The sequence below is a fragment of the Malaya genurostris genome, chromosome 3, assembly GCF_030247185.1.
Source record: "Malaya genurostris strain Urasoe2022 chromosome 3, Malgen_1.1, whole genome shotgun sequence".
NCBI lineage: Eukaryota > Metazoa > Arthropoda > Insecta > Diptera > Culicidae > Malaya > Malaya genurostris.
The window spans coordinates 173,325,656-173,345,025 of NC_080572.1; the positions used below are offsets into that span (position 1 = coordinate 173,325,656).

The 19,370-nt window shown below is 38.4% G+C and overlaps 1 protein-coding gene across 11 annotated transcripts in view; it reads left to right on the top strand.

Moving 5' to 3' along the window:
• Positions 1 to 19,370, top strand: part of LOC131433655 (CUGBP Elav-like family member 4) — an 807,399-nt gene that overhangs the window by 670,586 nt on the left and 117,443 nt on the right. For all 11 annotated transcript variants that reach the window (XM_058600148.1, XM_058600154.1, XM_058600145.1 and 8 more), the window contains one exon: positions 10,355 to 10,434. In XM_058600148.1, the coding sequence (XP_058456131.1) occupies positions 10,355 to 10,434 (80 nt within the window). The remainder of the gene's footprint in view (positions 1 to 10,354; positions 10,435 to 19,370) is intronic.

Genomic DNA, 19,370 nt, shown 5'->3' on the forward strand with positions numbered 1-19,370 from the left:
TTTGTGAAAAACGATTTGGCCATCTCCAAGAAAAGTAAGTGAAATCCTTTTTGCAGTTTTTAAATACCATTCCTCTTCTCGGCTTTACCTCGTCTTTTACCAACATCATACACTAGTAGCAGACATTCGTAACCGTTTCGTTTTCTTTAAAGCGTATACAAAATAGAACAAAGCACGCATCGTTAGTTTTGTGTTTTCTTTTTCTTTCGGTGTTGTACATATTGTCACTCTATATGGCGATTTGAAAACTTTGACACTCATCTGCCTGTAACTGTGGAACCGGAAGTTTGAAATTTCACATTAGCTTTAAAGACAATATGAGCTCCAATTCGAATCAAGATTTGTGAAAATCGGCTCAAGCATCGCAGAAAAATCAAAGTGAATTCTATTTTTGGAGTTTTACTTCACCATTTTCGGTGCTTCCGGAACAGGAAAGGGGAAGGGGGGGGGGGGGGGTGCAGTAGTACCGAATTAATTTTTTATGCCCACAAACTAACAAGTTCTGCAAACTAGAAGAATTTATCAGACAGTTTTATAGAATTTGTATCTGTTTTTGATCATCGTTCGTCAAAAAATACGAATGAAATTGGTATTTTTACACTTATCACTTTTTCACTTATTCTGGAACCGGAAGTCGGATCCTAATAAAAATCCTTTTTTTTTATTTGAATCTTAGTTTGTGAAAATCGGTTGAGCCGTTTCAGAGAAAATTGAGAGCACCTTTTTTCTAATTTTCTCATTTTACAACGTAACTCCGGAACCAGAAGCCGGATTCAAATGAAATTCAATAGCAGACTATGAGACCATAAGACCTTTAATTTGAATCTTAGTTTGTGAAAATCGGTTTAGCCATCTCTAAAAAAAGTGAGTGCATACTTTTTCCATTTTTTTGGTACATTTCAAGCTATATCTCCGGAACCGGAAGTTGGATCGGGATGAAATTCAAAAGCAGGCTATGAGACCATAAGACCTTTCACTTGAAACCGAGTTTGTGAAAATCGGTTCTGTCATCTCTGAGAAAAGTTAGTGCATATTTTTGTTACATACATACACACATACACATACACGCTCACACACAGACATTTGGTTTGTTCGTCGAGTTGAGTTGAATAGTATATGACATTCTGCCCTCCGGGCCTCAGTTTAAAAGTCGTATGTCACAGTGATTGCATAGCCTTTCTATGTATATGAGAAAGGTCAGTCATTTCTGATAGTATATTTTGCATATATACAAATAAGTATATGTAAAACACGAAGAAACTACTGTCTATATATTAACAAAAATTAACAAACCTACGGCTACAGTTCAAACAAGTTCATAGGGTGGTCGGTTGTAGTTTTAAATTTAATTTTATGGCAAATATTTAGGGGTAGATGGGGTAAAACGTACTCCCTAAGGAAATGTTGCTATATCTTAACTATGAAGAATAACACGGAAGAGTTTCATGCATGACTATCTTCCGTAAACATTATTTCTCAAAATTACGTACAAATACTCGCTGAATGCATTAAAAAATAAATGAAATGTCTTATTTTCCAAAACCCTTAAAAATTTTATATTGAAATATATGCGGGGCATGACACCCGATCGTGGAAAACATGAAAAATATTCAATTTTAATTACCCGAAGTGCGATTATCTGAACATAGAGGCAGGATGATGTTGAACAACGGGTAAACATTCATCAAAACAACGGATTAAAGCTCATGACAACTACGGGGCAATATGCACCCTCATAAAGCTTCTTCTTCTTATTTAAAGAAAGCTTTAAACTTTTCGTTGACGAAATATTTGCCAGGTGGAAGATTGTTCACTATTATTCATTAAATTGAGAACTTATGGATAATTTTTGTAAGCGACTACTTGAGCATTTTGCTCACACAAATCGGGCCGTTTTGCCCCCAAAAATATGAGACGATAAATATGACGATTTTTCTAAAAAATTACAAATACATCGTCTGTATTAGAATTAATTTTAGAAACACGAATGATTGGCAAAGAATTTCACTGGTTACATAATTAAAATCGTCTTCCTCACCCTAGAAAATTACTATGGAATGAACATCAAAAATATTTATAACAGAGACATTATTGTTTTTTTTTATAATTTTTCCAGATATGATTGAACCATCGCTACCAAAATTTTATAGTAATCTGTTGTTATGGCGGACTTTCAGTTTCATTAAAATTTCAGTGAAAAAAATTGGTAGCTTTTGAGAAAAGCAAAAGGTGCATTATGCCTCGGGGGTACGTTTTACCCCTTCTTCCCCTACAGTTAAGTTTCTTGATATAAAACGATTATTGCTGTCCACGTGCTCAAGAAACATAGAAATGTCGAAATAGTATAAAAATTCATTTGCTTAATTTAGAATAAGTTGATGGAGTCCGATCGTACGCGTATTTCTAACTGATCATGCGATTAATGTTTTTGCTTAGAGTACAAGTAAAATGAAGATATGATATCTCGAGATACCTAGACATTTAAAAAGCCTAAGAGTATCAAAATAAAATGAAGTACCAATCCAGAAAGCGAAGAATAAATAGTAATGCTGAAAGGAAACATTGTCTTACTACTAGAGACGCTAAACTATTTAAACATTTCGTTGTACAACATGATACAGTTCCAAGAATATTGTACAATCTAGGATGTGAAAAACAATTCCATATCTTCAATTTTTTTTCCTCCGTGGTCAGAGCAACAATCGCCGACAACGTTCAGTGCAAAATTTCGAATCACTTGTGATCCAGAAAGACGCAATATGTTGTCAATAATCGGGCACTGAGTAAGGGTGCACAGGATGCAACGAATGAATGGAATTGTAAGTGCTCTACTGCAAGTGTGGTGACTATTCAGTAAGAGAGAGGGAGAGAGTGAAATTTTGAGCAGCTTTCGCATGAAAAATAATACCAACCGATTGAGAAAGCTTTCAACCGGGTAGAGGTCACCGGGGGAAAGGGAAAGCAAGGAAGGTTCACTGCACAGAAAGCTGTATTTTGTCAACGGTAGTCTGAATAGCAAGGGAATTCAATCTGCGAAGCGGGGAGAAGGTTTCACGAAATAAAGTATGCTAAAAATGTAGTGGATTCCAGCAACTGGTTCGCCGGTTGGAATACAGACACGATTATTTTTTCCCCGGAAAATGCAACCCAGCTACTGTATATAGATGCACACTAAGAATTGATATCGAGGGAGATACAAACGTACGTTAATGCACGGCACTGGATAAGGATCTGCTGGGTGAGTGACAATTTTTGTTTTCCATTTCGATTGTAGAACGTGAGCTAAGCTCTTGTGGTGTAAATTTCGAGAACCAATGTTTCAAATAAGAAAACAAAGCGAGTTTTGAGTCTTTGTGTTTTGACACATGCTGTTTAGTTCAAAATATTGTCTAGCTTCAACTATAACGAGCATCAGGATTTATACACACTGTCATACAAGGTTAGGATGGTCCGGAATTTCTCAGGAAAGTAGTAATATTTTCCGGTTGGAATACTTTTCATTTTCATATCAGATCCATTGCAATGAAGCAATACAAGTTCTTATGTGAACGGAAGATCATCCCCATTACAACAATCCTCCAGCAACGGAAGTTGAACAACCAGTCCAATGAGAAAATCAGATCACGATTTTCACTCCCCCTTCAAGACAATGTTCTGGCAAAGCAGAAGAAATACTCCCTGGCGCGCGATTTCATCCGTCACGTGTATATCGTATTCCGTGCACGAGTTTTGACCTTTTTACCCTCCACCCGGCAGCAGCATTCCGTGTCTCTCGAAAGACTATGAACACACATACACACACAGCAAAACAGTGAGGAAAATGAATAAAATTAATTATCTTATTTCGTCTTTGGCCCTCGAATTTGAATTCCCACCCGGGAAGCGTCGGTACGGAAACCGTTTGCACCGATGAGCCAAGGAGACTGCAAGTTCAAAAGGAAAATGGAAACCTTTCGCACAAAAACAGGACCTTTAGGAGAAATAATGAAATTGTTTTCCATTTAACCTTGGTTCAGCGCTTGTATGACTGTATGTTTGGCGGTGGGAAAACCAGCTGCCTTTCTTGGTGGAAATGAATACAACCCAAATTACAGTGTTTTATCTTCCGTTCGACTCCTGCTTTCTGTTTTGCCACATGCACCTAGATTCAGCAGCTCACATCCGGGAGCGTCCCCAAAACATCCGCTCTTGCTGTGTTCAGCTGGTTTCTGGTTGCTTGTTCGCTATGCGAATGGTCGTGATTTTACATTTCTGCTTTAATATTAACTTCTTATTCAAAAAACAAGCTCCGTCGTCGGACACGCTTTGAAATCTCTCCCCATCCTCTGCCAGTAATCCCAAAGAACATGAACAGGAACATGTTTTGAAATGAGATTTTACCTGTAGACCACCGAACCCGTAAAGTAACTTCCGGACGTACTCAACGAAATCCTTTGTTGTTCTCGCCGGTGTTGTTTCTTTTCTTCGCTTGTGTATTGGTGGATTCTGTTTTGCATAACATGCTTCACAGTGACACAGCGACATTATTTTTTTTTTCATTCGGCATCTTCCATATCGACTACCAGCTGCTCCGGTAGCCATTTAAGGTGGAGTGGAATTTCCCGTAACATCACCCGATTTGTTTTGCGTAAAGAGATGACGGTTTACGTTTCATGTTCAGAATGATTGAATTGATACTGAAGCTCCAAAACATTTCAACACTGGTAAAGGCAAATGTGAATAAGCTTCAGAGTTTCTACATTGCGAGTATCAAGTTCACTTTCGACATTTTTGCTCGCGTTCCGGACAACTGATTGACACATGTCCTACAATTAGAGCCGAACCTTTGTCCGTCACAAATTCACGTTTCAGCTCCGTTTTTCAAGTGCAGTCGAAAAAAGTTCTATTTTTACATCGCATATCGCACATACTCGTATGCGACGGCATCCATTTAACCGAGGCGCTGGAACTTTACAGCTATTGGCAACATTTCAAAGGATTCAACTAACAAACGTTGCAATAAATTTTCCAGCATTTGACCGATCGATCGTCATGGAGACCAATTGAAATGGTTTCACTTTTGCTCCCTCTAATGTGTCCTTTCTCGTTCCTCACATTTACGTTGATTTATTTTGGCTTCGGGGATGATTTTTTTCCCTGCCATCAGCAGCGTATGTAATACATCCACGGGTTCGACAGGAAATCTAGTACGGCTGGTAGCATGAATAAGGGAACTTGTGCTATCCTGTTCAGGTAGTTCGTTCCCAGTCATGGGCAACTTTTTCGCGCTACTGCCTGGCCCGATTCGCTCCATGGTCCTACATACTAATCAAATCATTTCGTAATTGATTTCAATTCCATCATTTTGCATTTCATTGATTTCGTCGACACACAGACACACGTTAGTACTATTTCCCTCGAAAGGGTCTGAAAGCCGCTGGTTCTGGAAACCGGATCGTTTGGGGACGAACCAATTTCGAAATTTCGTCCCCGACTTGACTGTTGCCTAGAGCACGGCGTACGAGTAGAGCGAAAAAACACTACCCCAACACTCATTGAAATGATTGAAAATATTTGCCGATGGGAAATCAGACTCTCCCAGACATGCTGTATGATGTACCTGATGAGTGCAACAAGCTCGCAGATGGAATGAATAAAAAAAAAGAGGAACCGAACAAGTACCGAGGTAAATTGCCTTGGTTACCAACCGAATGCCGACATTCCAGGTCTTCCTAACGAGGTGAAATCGAAAATATTTCACTGTTTGAATCAGAAATTCAGGGACACTTGAAGGGTTTCCGTGGTGAGAGAGAGAGAGACAGGATCAGTGAAGCATACCTATAGGGGCAGGAAACACACGATGCCCTTGGGATGGAGCAGGTTGGGCTTCGATTGGAAATGTTTGCTTTGAAGAACGGTGTAATTTTCCACCAATTCCTTCTCACTTGGTACCTGGAATACACTATGGAATGTCCGGTGGGTGCGAAAGGCGGGGAAGACAAATCCAAACCGCATAGAATCATCAGACAAACACTATTGATGGTTTTAATTAGCTCATTTTGCTATCAAAAACATCGGTCGGTTTGAGGTGGGCGAAATCGAAGGGTTGAAAATTTGGGTTCACGATTGTTTTGGAATGAATCCATGATGGAACATAGTATGTATGTATGTATGTATATGTGAAACCACCATCAGTTCAAGGCATTACCAGTGTATGCGGGTAGACTTACAGTAGATCCGAATTTGATTTTCAGATAGCTTTCATATAACTGCTGTTAAGAAGGCCAAAATGGGTTTTGAGGACCCGGCGCCTTCCAGCAAGAACTTCCCGGCCATATACTAAAAAATTTCGCTGTACCAGCTTAAACCCGCCTGATGGTTTGTTTGTTAGAAGGGTGTGTCTTACTCATTTCAGATCTTCAGGGAGAAATACAAAGCTTCCCCCACGTGACTCAGGTTAGCACTGAACTCTATCATCCAGTCATTCACTTGTAAGATACACTGATGCACTCCCTGCCTCTCCCCATTAGCGATATAATTGAGCATAATACAATATAATTTAATATAATATGATACAATAAAATATAATATAATATAATATGACATAATATAATATAATACAATATAATATAATGTAATATAATATAAGAGGATAATATATGAAATAATATGTTATGATACAATATATAACGGTTAATGTCGCAGTGTAAGCTATGCTTTTCTTTCGTCGCAGTACAGCAGAAAATACAGGGTCCGCAATCCAACATTTTAACATTTTTTTTAACTAGCGGTTATTTCGACATTGGTAACTTTAATGTCACTTCCAATTTGAAAGAAACTTAGTTTTATCCTTCCGCTGAACGAAAATGGTTGTGTAAACGCTTTAGAAACGCGTGAAAATAGTGCAGTTTTACTTTGAAAATTAGCTTGAAGAAGACGCCGATTTTACCAAAAAATCATCTTTTCGGATGAGGCACATTTTCATCTCGCATCTGGGGGACGGAAAACCCGCACGTTATCATGGAGAAGCCGATGCATCCTCAGAGAGTGACGGTTTGGTGCGGATTTTGGTCTGGCGGCATCATTGGGTCATTTTTTTTCGAAAATGAGGCAGGAGCCGCCGCCACGGTCAATAGCGAGCGCTACCGCGCCCAGATTAGCGAATGGTTCTTCCCGTTATTTGAAGAGGAAGACTTGGACACCATTTGGTTCCAACAAGACGGTGCTCCGTGCCACACAGTCAACGCTACGATCAGTCTATCATGCGGCTATTATGTAGTATATTTTTATGGCCTTGTTTCTGAATAATTTACTGGAGCTACTCGGGAATATATGGTTCGTTCTATTCCATTTCCTTCTAAATTTTAACATTGTATAACGACTCTACAGACCTTTAAATTTTGTTGGCTGTATTTTGAAGGTTGACTTCAAAATTAATGATTTATTGTAAAAATAATAAAAAAAGTACCAAATAAATTGAATATATTTTTTTAACTGAAGTTTAAGAAAATATAAAGCTTCGGGACTTAGCACAAACTAACATTGAGACAATCCCCAATTTGTTGTTTCAACACGGAACATAATCAAAAGTAAATACAAAGAAATCAATTAAAGAAAAACTCGATCTACTGTCTGTTCAAAGAGACGTGTTTAAGGCAACTTTCAACGCAGATCTGCTCCAATCTCAAATCGATGGTTTCCAAACTCTCATGCCTAACAAATAAAATAAATAAAGTAAATAAAAAATAAAATTAATTAAATAAACAAAATAAAAGAAATAAATAAAATAAATACAATAAATAAAATGAATAAAATAACTAAGAAAAATGAAGTAAATAAAATATATTAAATAAATAAAACAGATAAAGTAAATATAGATAAAATAGATAAAGTAAAAGTAAAAACCGTGCAGATTAAACGATGTTCTGAATCGTTTTTCATAAAAAACAACAAAATTCAACAAGTAGGGTTATGTCATACAGCAACACCTTGCTCGTTGCAATAGGGGGCATATATTTCGACCCCACATTAACCTGGGCTCACCACATAAAGTTTGTTGCCAAGCACGTGGCGTCGTACTGTGGTGTTTTATGTAGAGTCAAGTCCTTTGTTCCCCAGCGTGTGCTGTTAAATTTTTATTTTGCTTACATCCATTCACAGCTCAACTACTTGGTATCGGTGTGGGGGCAAGCCGCTAGTTCTTATCTGAAGAAACTCCAAACTCTACAAAACAGATGCCTAAAAATCATTTTCAATAAACCCTTACTATTCTCGAGTCTATTGTTATACTCTGACAGAAACCATAATGTTTTACCAATAACATACTTATGTGATGTCCAAACGTTGCTATTCATCCATGATAATTTGTATAAATCCACAGTACACCATAACCTACAGTTCCCAACAATATCCCATCCTAGAACAACACGCCGTAGTAACAATTTGTTTCGTGTTCGAGCAGCTACAAGCCTTGGTCAAAGACGGATCCTTTTTGTTGGTCCAACTAAATATAATGCACTTCCGCCTGATATGCGAGGAATAAGCAGTCGTGCCACATTTGCGGCTAGACTAAAGTACCATTTTAAGCACAGACTGAACGAGATATTTAGCTAATGTAGTTTTTTGTTTTATAATGTAATGTATTTATCGTCAACAGTATTTCATATTAATAACTAATTATCTAAAATATTTGTACTCTCTTTCCAACATAGCGTAGTAATTAAATTGTGGATCCCTTAAAAGAAAATCTTTTCCACTGGGACTCCACTTTAATAAATTGCACATCAAACCATGAATAAATAGAATCTCAGCGGACTTTGTATCAAAATTAAATTTGTATTTCTAATATTATTATTGCCAGTGTCTATTTGTTTCTTGTTTTCCGCTGAGACTAGTTGCGTCCACTACCAGGGGGCTTCAAATTGAAGCTTTTTGGTGTGGGGGAGTGCGGTGGGCAAAAAAAAATAGGTAACCGTCAGTTTTCAAAGTTGACTAAGGCATCGTTTCATCGAGTGGAATAGTTTTTTACACGACTGCATCAACACACCATATTTTTATGTCAAAAACATCCTTCAATTGAGCCGCAAACGGCGACTGATGGATCGCATATCTCACTCTCTTCTCTTCTATCATTCATAGAAATTGATTCTAGGAGATTCAAATAAATTGATAATATTTTGGATCAGCAATCTGCTCTGCTGACTGCTAATGACAATGATGTCATAAACCATTCCTAGGCTCAATATAATCGTTATTGATTTACAACCGAAGCTGCAAGATATTTCATAGCAGCGAACCAAACCTAAAAAAAGCTTTGAACAAACCAAAAAAATTTAATAAATAATTTCATAAAATTTATAAAAATATAAAATTACCTAAGATATTATAAAATGATTGTGAGCCCAGGTTGGCGGCTCAATGCATAGAGCACTGGTCACACCAGCCAGTTGTCGTATGTTCGAGCCCCGATATGAAAGGATATATAGTGTCGATAAGATCGTTGCTCCAGCCATGCAATGATTCTTTGCACTATGAATCGATTGCGAAGTCTGGTGAAACAGAAGGTCAACCTCTTCAAAAGGAATGTAACACCAAGGCTTTGCTATAAAATGGTTTCTTTCAAGATTTAGATTTTCATCACAAGTTGTTTTCAATTAAGAATAATAACAGTCAATTGAAGTTCTCCCCCACTACATACTGAAAGAACGAAACTTAAACTAAAAAATCTACAATGAATCAAGATTGCCACTAATACTTAAGAGGTATTGAGAAAGTATTTTAAATTCTACAACAAAGACACTCTGGGATTCAGATGCTTAATCTTGCCTGGCGCTAGAGTCGAACCTCAATCGGTAACTATTCGACATCATCCAACCAGCCAATTTCAACCACGATCGAAACCAACACAACCTACCTTTCCGTGTAAACAACTCAAATTGAATATTGTTTACGTTTCGTCTTAGACTCATCAGTGCATAACAGTTCAAATTGAACTGCTTAATGCAAAACTCGGCAGTTCAATTTGAACCGATAAGCAGACGTAAAGTTTCTGCTATTTGCAGAGCATTTTTTGTTTAGCACCGAAGTGTCTGTCATGTCTGTGCACAAAATTAGGCTAACCCCTGAATGAACTCAAATTGGTTTCGGGGTGCTACAACAATACGAGCCTCAGTCTTCGCTGATATTGCTCAGCGACGGCACGCCAGTAACCGTAATAACTCATGCTTGAATTAGTGTAGACCCCCATCTATGGCACGCTTTAATTTCCTGGCAAAGCACAACAACCGCACCCTGTCGCTGTTTTGACGGGGGCGCCCATATTTTTCTGCCACGCGCACTAACAAGACGTTCTGCTTCCTTTCCTCTTTATTTCCAGGTTGCGCCTTTGTAAAATTTACCTCGCATCAAGAAGCTCAAGCTGCTATAACAACCCTTCACGGTAGTCAAACTATGCCGGTAAGTATCCGCATTCAGCTCTCTTGTGAAATCTGAAGCCGAAAGCTCTGATTCTTATTTTCTACTCGTCGTCCATTTCTTGCCATCATCGAAATAACAAGTCAGGTTCTCAACCAACGTCAATTTAAAGAGCTTTTGCTTCCGGGAATAGCATCGTTCCGATTGCGGAGCCGATTCGCTCCGCTGGTAACTGAAACAAGGCTGCCTTTTGTTAGCGTCTCCAAGTCCGGATTTGTTTTAGAAGAAATTTACGTTCGCTGTTTGGACGGGAGACGGGGCTTCAAATGGAAAGTGATTGCGTGTCACTTAATTTAATTTGCAACCCTTTCTTGCCGCTTTCAGTACACGAATAACAAAACGGCCCCGTCGTCGATCACACCACGAATTGCGGAACGGAACGGAGCGGAACCGGAAGGCGCAAACACTTTCACTCATCCAATGCTCACCGGGCGGAGCTGAATAGGGAGGAGTGGGAGGATTTGGAATTTGAACATGATTTTTTACTCTCACCGTGACACCACCACCGAAAAGTGCCGAATCGGTGGCGGTGCTGAGGTCTTTTCATTTTCATGAATAATTTAATAAAATTAGCTCTCATCTATGCGTCAAGTTTATGAAAATGTCAAACATCGTTGTTAATTCATTTAATTTTTACGCGACCAGGCTGAGAGCAGTTTGGTGAAATACTACAACCTCCCTTGAGAGGGTGGATGGCGGTGCCAAACAGACCTCCTTCCACCGACCGGACGACTTTGTCGTGTGGAAATGACGATGTTTTTGGAGGTGTTTTACAAACAGGTTGCTCGTGATTTTCAAACTCGTGGCACAAATGCCACGAATCTGAGTGGAGAGCATCGTGCTTTTAAGCACTTATGATTAATTATCGTAAACGTAGGTTCGTGTGACCCATTACTATTTGTCTAACCCAGCGAAGCATGAGTTGAATCTGATATAATATCTCACGTCGTAGAAGTTATTGTACCATATTCTATTAAAGGTTGCTATTTCAGAAATGTTTTCACAATCGGAAAATCTTCGTGTGAACACTCAACCACATCTGTCATCATTTGAAAGGTTTATGGACAAAGACTCTTCGATTAAATCCAAGCTAATTTGAATAGCCCATCAAAATCACATTCACTACGGCTGGCAATAGCTTATCCCTGGCAGCGAACACAGTTCCTTATCAGGCTCTACGTTGGTGCTTTTGTCAGCAACAGAATATATAATTACCATCCGCAACTAATCGGTCGATCCTTCTGTCTCGGTTTCGGTAAATCCAAACACCATCCCTTCGTCGACACCCCGAGACAAACAGGCAACCATCGCTGGAGAGTTTCGCCTTCATGCGCTTATTATTCATCACCTGTTAAGCTCAATAACGTTTATCATAATCGGCCAGATGTCATTAACAGAAGCCGGAATGATAATAATTTATCCCCTGAAACATTTACAAACACGAATAGTCAAAGCACGATATTCAGCTCAAGAGTACAATCCATCTCAGTCGGTACTCGATTACTAAAGCCTCTTTCGTTGCTGATAGATCCAACCAGCTCCAACCCCAACCGCTTGATTGTGTCAGAAGCAACAATGGCAAAACCTTCAAAAAGAAGGAAACGTTTCTCCTAATGCCACCAAATCAACAACAGATGTGGTTGGTTTTTCGCTTTCGGACAGAAACCCAAATGATAATGTGACCCGAACGGACGGAAAAGCTCTTCCCATTTTCGGTTGTCGTCCTGCGCAACGAGTGTATATGAGACCAAGTTCACATGTTGCCGAAACGTTTATCAGCGTACTTATGGGGTAGTTGGCTGTAGAGAAACGCTCCTTACATGACTCGTTCAATCTATCGCAAACTAGTAATTTCCATTGTTATCCTTCTTCTTCTTCATACACTCGCCGGTATCCCACAGCAGCACCGGATGCTGGGATGTAAATCTGCTCCGTCTATGCGACTAGATACGGTCTCGGTACGGCAAACCAACAGGAGCATTACGAGGTATGCGAGGTTTCGGTTGTATTAAGGCCATGCTCGTTCCCCAGTTACTTTGTCCTAAGGGTGCAAAAGTATCCATCGAGTCGAGTAGAGGCCCCTCTCTCGTGACTGCCTGTTTGGAAATGTGCGAAACTGGAAAAGGAGATTGATAGATATTAGCAAATGTGTCTAGAGTTTCTTTTTCTATTCCCTGCAAAGAACATCGCCGGTGTTCACAAAGACTTTTGTCAGGCGAAGTCTGCCGGCCGTGCTAAAGAATGAACGAGTCGGTTGTGTTCGGTGCCGCAAGGACAAAAGAAGGAACAAATAATCCTTATTAGAGAACGTATATTTAAGTTACCTGGGCAATTGTTTACCTCTTTAGGCATTTTGTTGAGTTTTACCTTTCATTCTTCGGGAAATGGATCGTCCGTTTGTTGGCCGATTCGATTAGAAGCTTTCATTTTGGTAATTGGAGTGCGAACTACGGTTGAATCGTATCCAGCCAAAAAGGTTCTAAAAAATTGAGAATAACAATAACATTGTATCATTAAACCAGATTGGAAATTTATAACTGTTCATGTCTATACTTATTTTGATAAGAAAGTGACCTTGATGGCTGTGTATGTCACAAGTAGTTAACTAAAATCCTAAAATCATTATTTATGTTTTTTTTTTCAAATGAAAAGTGGTAACGTAAAGCTTGCTTCTGATAGAATTGGAACAAGGACAATTGCCTGTATGTCAGTTATTTATTATTGAATTCAAAATCTTTTTTTATACAAATGTAGCGTTTTCTTCATACTTTTAAGAACAACTTTGTTGTAATGACAACTTGCCATTACGGGGTGGTCGTGGGATTGAATGAACGGCAAAATTCGTTTTTGGAGACTCTTTTTGATATAGGTCCGATGTCATTGTCTTATTTGTAACGAAAACTTTCTTTTTTTGCCACAGCTGCAAATGCCCTACCAAATCATAAATTTTCTTGCAAATTTATCGGCAAAAACAAATTTAGATTTGACTCAAAATCTTACCACGCAGTTTCCGGTTGACAGTTCCACTCCGACGATTGGCTTGAGGCTTCCGAATCGTCATAAATGTTACCTTATACCGTTTGATAACGCGCTATACGCTATTTCTGGGCAATTTCAGCTGTTTAGCTAGCCTAGATGCAGACCACAATCAATTTTCCAAATAACTGTGCACAATTTTTTCCCTACTTTCTGCTTCCATGTTGATTGTTTACAAAGTACAGTCGATTTGCGGAATGTCAACAATCATACGTGAAGCTGACAAAATTCCTGTCATGTGGGCGCCAAGAACTTCCAAATTCGTCCACCAGGAGCGCCACAATATGAGCAAAAGTTTGTTCCATTTCTAAATGAAGCAAGCTTTAGAATTATGGAAATAAACCAAAAAGCAAAAATGATAACAGTTCCAAGACAAAAAAAACCTGTTTTAATCCAGCTAGTGGTGTAATGATGCCTTTCTCAAATTTTGAAAAATATCACTAGAATGTTCTGTAAAGAAATTTTATTTTAAACTTTCATAAAATCATAACTTTCTTTGGGTATAAACTAACATAACCATGACAACAACATGACCCGGATGAAATTCAATAACGTACATACATACATACATACACACAGCCACAGACCACTAACATTACAATGAACTCTACTTTTAAACAAAAGTAACTGACATTACCAGATTCGATTTAATGACATTTTCGTTTCATGCGCTTCAATTCATCATTTTTATATACAGAGTTTCAATACATAATTTGATCTCCCTAAACAGATTTACAGATTTATCTCCAGAAAAATATAAATTTAAATGTGGCAATCATACACGCTATACGAAATTAAATACAGCACTTTGTGTACTTCGTTCGAAAAGCTGTGGTGTTTTCTTCTTCCGTACTAGCACGTCGCGGTTTTGCATCGTCATTTTGAATGACGGTTTGAAAGTTTTGACATTCATCGCCATATAGTTTCGATTCCAGAAGTCGGATCTAGATGAAATTGCACAGTAACTTTAAAGACAATAAGTTTAATTTGAATCACGATTTGTGAAACCGGGTAGTCCCAAAGTAGGTTTGTATCCACCAACTAACGAGATGAATTTACCAGTAGGTTTTATAAAAATTTTGCTTGTGAAAAAATGTTCATGAAATTGAAAATTTTTCACTTATCGCGCTGTAATACCGAAACCGGAAGTCGGATCTGGATCAACTTTTCGGCGACTTGTTAAATAATTTCAAGACCTTTCATTTGCATCTTAATTTGTGAAAATCGGTTAAGAAATTTCCGAGAAAAATTAGTGCGCAGTTTCTTACAGTTTTTCACATATTACCTTGTAATTCCGATACCGGAATGAAATGAATGAAATGTCACTGAAAATTTCGACAATTTCTTTGTTTCGTCCAGTACGAATTTATTTATTTCACTGTGAAATTCCTATCCTGGATTATCTTGGATGTCAGTTCAGACGTACGATTCGCAATCCATCACGCAGTAACTCCATCTGGTGTCCATAGAAAGCTTCCTGGTAGGAAAAGTGGGGGTAAGCTCGCCACCCTAAGAATTTGAGTAATTTTTTTATATCAGAGATCTGGAATTACAATTCCATCCATGTTTTCTCATAATGTAAATACTTTTCAACTACATATGTGAATGGCAGGAAAAATGATTTGTTATTTTATCAACCAACATCCTTAAAAAAACTTTCAAATTGAGATGATTCAACCAGCGCGGGTGAAACCGTCGCCTACTGGGGATAAGACCGACATCCTTCGAAGTTAGATCATTCAACCTCAAGGTTTCTGTAGAAATAATATTTAGGGCAATGTTAGTGACATTGTTCATTTCTGTTTCCTGGTATATTTCGAGTGTTTTTGGCTCACAATTGAGAGTAAAATATTCATACCCAGGGTTGCGAACGGTACTGGAGAATGACACGAAACAGCAAACATTCAAACCGCGCAAATGACAGCAGTCGCCGATTGTACTTCGCCACGACTGCAGGAGATGAAAAATGTCATAGGTCTCAATACATTTTTTCTCGTGAATGTCGCCGTTTGCTCTCATCGATAGCTGTTCTAATCTTTTCAATCTGAGAAAGGCTAGCCACAATAAACAGTAGCTCCTTCCAATTTCAACAACTTACGAGAGACAGTCGCCAACAAGGCTTAACTTTGAAATTCGTTTTATGTCGATTCTCATGAGGTGTAGGGGGACATGCACAAGAAAGTCTTGCTTCCCAATGCAGACGGTTTTTCCTTACGTGTTTTGTTTCTCTACACTCCCGTTGGAAGGAAGAGGTTCAGTGAGGAAAGCAAAATAAATGCTTTGACTTCCAGAATTTGAATGCACTTTTTCGATCAAACAATTAAACCCCGTTTAGCAAGAACCAGAATTGTAGAAATAATAGGAGCGCAAAACTTATTGTCTCTGCTGTAAGATTTCTTGCTTTTGCGTCATATTAGAAAGGCAAAAGCTGCGCTCCTGATACTTCGTGTATGAAATTTATGTAAATAATTGTAATATTTTTGAAACATCTGCATGAACAAGCTTTGTGATTGAATTTTTTCAAAACTGAAATTGAACCGGTAATAAAAACACCGCCGTTCGCATTAAATTTATCACCACAGATCAATCACAGCGGATATAACAGTCCCGTTATGAAAATGTCATGACATTTTGAGCTCGTGACATTCTCGAAACCCGTGACCAAAAAAAAGGCGGGTGAGTAATGTCAGAGACATAACTGGATGTCGTGAATACGAAAAAACTGACACGCTCCCATCACTTTTCCGAATATCAGTTAGTTGATTGATTGTATGAATTGTGCAAGCTTTCCTCTTTTTCACTAATAGAATTTGAAGCGATACACCTACATTAAAGTACAGTTTAGTTACATTAAACAGCTACTATTCTACAACTATATATTCCAAACTTGAAACAATTCCTTTTTAATTTGCTAATATAGGAAGCTAGGTACGACAAATTTGTAGTTTATTTTTATTGAAGCTATGAAGTTCGAAGATATCTGATTCTTCTCGAAATTTCAGTACGAGACAATTGCAATGGCCTGGTCTGAAATGTATCTACGATCTTCGGTATGCAAGAGTGATTCTAATAATAATAATAATAATGATAATAATAATAATAATAATAATAATAATAATGATAATAATAATAATAATAATAATAATGATAATACAGATTGATCTGTATATATGGCAACCCTGTTTCGCAAGGCATATTTTCACACGACCCCATACTAGTATAAAGATGTGTTCAACATCATCATTTTCGCTTTCGCATTGCCGTTCGTAATTGAATGTGTTAGTGACGGTACAAATCTGCTTTTCTACCTGTCTTCGGAGCCATCGTTCTGACGGTGTCTCGTACGTACAGAGTAGCTGCTTTAACTTAAATGACGCTATTTCTCACATCACATTTCCTTTTATACGTGCTAGTGGTAGCACGGTAAGACGTCCCATTTGTTAGAATTCCTTTCCTATACGCAGAACGGGAAACAGTGAAACGATATAAAAGAGAGAGTTAGCAGAGCGGCAGCCAGTAATACTGAATGGGTCGTCGAGCTGTGGAGGAACAATTAAGGGCAAGGCAAAGTCCCGCTCAAACCGTGCTGGTCTGAAGTGCCCAGTTGGCGGCAGAATCCATCGTTTGCCTCGGAAGGGGAACTACGCCGAGCGTGTCGGTGCCGGTGCACCGGTCTATCTGGCAGCAGTGATGGAGTACTTGGTTGCCGAAGTGTTGGAGTTGACCGGTAACGCTGCCCATGACAACGAAAACGAAAATCATCCCTCGCCATCTGCAGCTGGCCATCCGTTGAAAACCCCGTCCTTTTCAGGATGACCACATCACTGTGATAAAGAAATATTTAGAATTGCTTTAAGTTTAGCCAGTTCTGATACGCCTGGAAAGTAGAATGCGCAAATCAAGTGGAAACATTTGTTCTAACAATTTTTGTTTTCGGCCGCATACTAAAGTACTCGCGACGAAAATACATATTGATCTGTGGCAACTCTGTTTCGCACGGCATATTTGTAAACTAGTATAAAGATGTGTTCAAAATCATCACTTTCGCTTTCGCATTGCCGTTCGTAATTGAATGTGTTAGTGACGGTGCAAATTATTTTAACTCCCATCTTGATGAATCTTTTGGTAGGAAATATTGAGATCTGAGATGGTTCTCGTGTGTGTCTTGTTTCGGTAATGGGCCTTGCTGGACTTTTTGGCTGCCTTTTTCGGTGGCATTGTGCTGACGGTGTCTCGTGCATTCATATCGGGAAACAATGAGACGACAGGTCCTCGATGTTGCTGTCGTGTGTCTTGTTTCGGGAAGAGTTGCTCAGCAAATGATAGGAAAAGTGAACCATTCAACTTTTATATGGATGCTCTTGTATAGATACAGACATCTCGCGTTCTGATTGGCTGGTGCTGTCATGGGTTAAATCAAACAGGTTTTTCAATAGTGTACTATTGAAAAACTTCAATATTGTTGTAATACACGTTCAAGTTGAATATTTTCGATTCTATTGGTAGTTAGATTATATAAATCCTTCTACAGATCACTGAGCTATGAGCTTTCAAAATACGAGAAAGGCAAACGCGCCATATGAATTATCCTCTTTGATACTCGTTTATACCAAACATTTCAGAAAAGTTTAATTGTGAACTATTTAAGAATATGTCACACAACTGAAAGTTTTATCATAAAATTGTGATCATATTTCCGATGGCATGTAGCAAGAATTATGTTGATTCATTAGATATAACATGAGATATTCACGATCAAAAACTTATCACTCTCTCAGAGGGTAAATTTTGAAAAGGCGCCCCATAGTAAAGTAAGTCGTATTCACGACAAAATGAACAAAGCAGCTACTTATCCAGTATGTACCTACACTACCACAAAGCGAACGCTGTGGCTTTGACTGCTGTGAGAGAGTGCGGCAAAATTAACTGCTCTCAATATTGCTGTCGTGTGTCGTGGCTCTCATGATTGCGCCAAGCTCTCGTGTCATTGCGAGTTGGCTACTGTTGAACGTAGCAGCTGCGCATATCGTTGGCAGTGACTGTCTTATACTTGACAACAGTATAAAAAAATGTCAAATTTTCGCACCCCTGCATACGACTCTGAAGCACATTAACGCACTACTGCATTATTGGCTAGATTGAACCATTGTTGGCTCCAACTTACATGGCGAGATTTTCTTTTGCAGTTCCGTGACATCTGTTCCAAGACTGTAGTCTTAATCAGGACCATCAAATAACTCAAATGCCAGAATAACTTTACCCCCACAAAGAGAGTAGCAGGCTTACAGCGTAACAATATTGAAATCCTTATTAAGCTAAATAGAGTAGGCAAATATTCCAGATGGTTTGAAATTATTACTTTAATATTATACGTTTAAAATTTTGCTCGAAAAAATTACATTTTGGTTTTTTAAATCTTACTTGACATTTGAAAACTTACAGTGAGTCCAATGTGTTTCAAAACGCGAATATAAAGGGTGTTTTTCAAGATCTTACTGATTTGAAACTTGAAAAAACCGCATGCCATATCATGAAATGGCAAAATTTTTTTATTCGATGGATAATTTCTTGGCATTTAATAATTACATATGTTTTCGAGCATAAGGCTTCCTTGACCAATTTTTCAAGCTTTCGGAATGTATTTCAGCAATGACACGTTGAATATTGGTTTACAAAGCATCAATCGTTGCTGCTTTATCCACATAAGCCAATAACTTCCATTTCTCCAAATAATGTTGTCGTTGAAATGTTTTATCAATAAGTCGATAGTTTCGGCCGCAGTATGACATGTGGCACCAACCTGTTGAAACCACATTTCATCCACATCCATATTTGGAAGATTTGACAACAAATTCATTGATCATGGTTCTGTATCGATTTCC